Source organism: Arachis ipaensis, chromosome B09 (assembly GCF_000816755.2).
Source record: "Arachis ipaensis cultivar K30076 chromosome B09, Araip1.1, whole genome shotgun sequence".
NCBI classification, from domain to species: domain Eukaryota; kingdom Viridiplantae; phylum Streptophyta; class Magnoliopsida; order Fabales; family Fabaceae; genus Arachis; species Arachis ipaensis.
This window is the reverse complement of record NC_029793.2, coordinates 5779380-5780517: the sequence shown is the minus strand read 5'-3', so window position 1 is coordinate 5780517 and position 1138 is coordinate 5779380. Positions and strand designations below refer to the sequence as shown.

Genomic DNA, 1138 nt, shown 5'->3' with positions numbered 1-1138 from the left:
TAGATATTACTATTTTTTAAATTTTATAATAAAAATACCAGTGCTATACATTTACAACCGATTTCTATATCTCACTCAATGCTTTCATTGTTAAATTGGGCTTCTATGCAATTTGCAAAGGACGTATAGAAGAGGAGCAAATTGCAAAGGTTTTTCACACGATCCATGCAAATTTACATAAAATATATAGAAAGGGAATTAAATAGAAAAATTAGAACGGTCCATTCACATGTTAATAACTATAAAAGTTGAAATAATGGTATTTTTCTAATTACATACTTGACTCTTGGCTTTCAATATTGGCTATTATTGTTATTAACGATTTTCGATTCTTAACCTTTATATATAATGAGGTATTGAATCACTTCATTATACATACTTTAATCCCTTGTCTTCTTTAATTAATTTCTTTCTATTAGCCTTGGCAAAGAGTTGTTATTACAACATGACTGACTCAAAGGCCTATCTTCCCTTCATTCTTTTTGTGTTTCTTCACTTGTGCTCTCATGCATTGACTCGTCAACTATCTGAGGGTGAGTTATTAGTTTTCTCTTTGATTTTTTTTTTTTTCATTTTTTTCTCCACACACACTCGATGTATATCAAAATAGTGTAGTGTTAATTAATTATAGGTTTTTTTTTTTTTTTACCAAATATATGGAAACTCGAACCCACAACCTCTTAATTGAGTATGGGGAGACTATGTCATTTGAGCTATTGCTTCTTGGCAAAAATTTGGAAAGATAGGAGACTCGAACCCGCAACTTCTTAATTGAGTATGGGGAGTCTATGCTATTTGAGCTATTACTCATTGGCTAAGATTTTAGAAAGATAGTAGACTCGAAGCCGCAACCTTATGGGGAGTCTATGCCATTTGAGCTATAACTCATTGGCAAAAATTTGGAAAGATAGAAGGCTCATTTTAATTAATTATAGTTAACAAGATAAGGCAAGTGTTAGTAACATTATTGTTAGTATCTCTCATGAATATTTTATAATAATGTTACTCTTACATATAAGTGTATATGGTGATTTTAACTAACTGTTCTAAAAATTATATTTTACTTAAAAGGTTAAATTGATATAAGAGGAGTCATATATATTTCGATTATAAAAGTTTTGATATTATGTAATAAAAG

General features: G+C 29.3%; 1 protein-coding gene across 2 annotated transcripts in view; it reads left to right on the top strand.

Annotated features, from left to right (window-relative positions):
- Window positions 378-1138, top strand: part of LOC107617307 — an 8771-nt gene continuing 8010 nt past the window's right edge. For both annotated transcript variants that reach the window (XM_016319044.2, XM_021111348.1), the window contains exon 1: window positions 378-533. In XM_016319044.2, the coding sequence (XP_016174530.2) occupies window positions 446-533 (88 nt within the window). In that variant the 5' untranslated portion in view covers window positions 378-445. The remainder of the gene's footprint in view (window positions 534-1138) is intronic.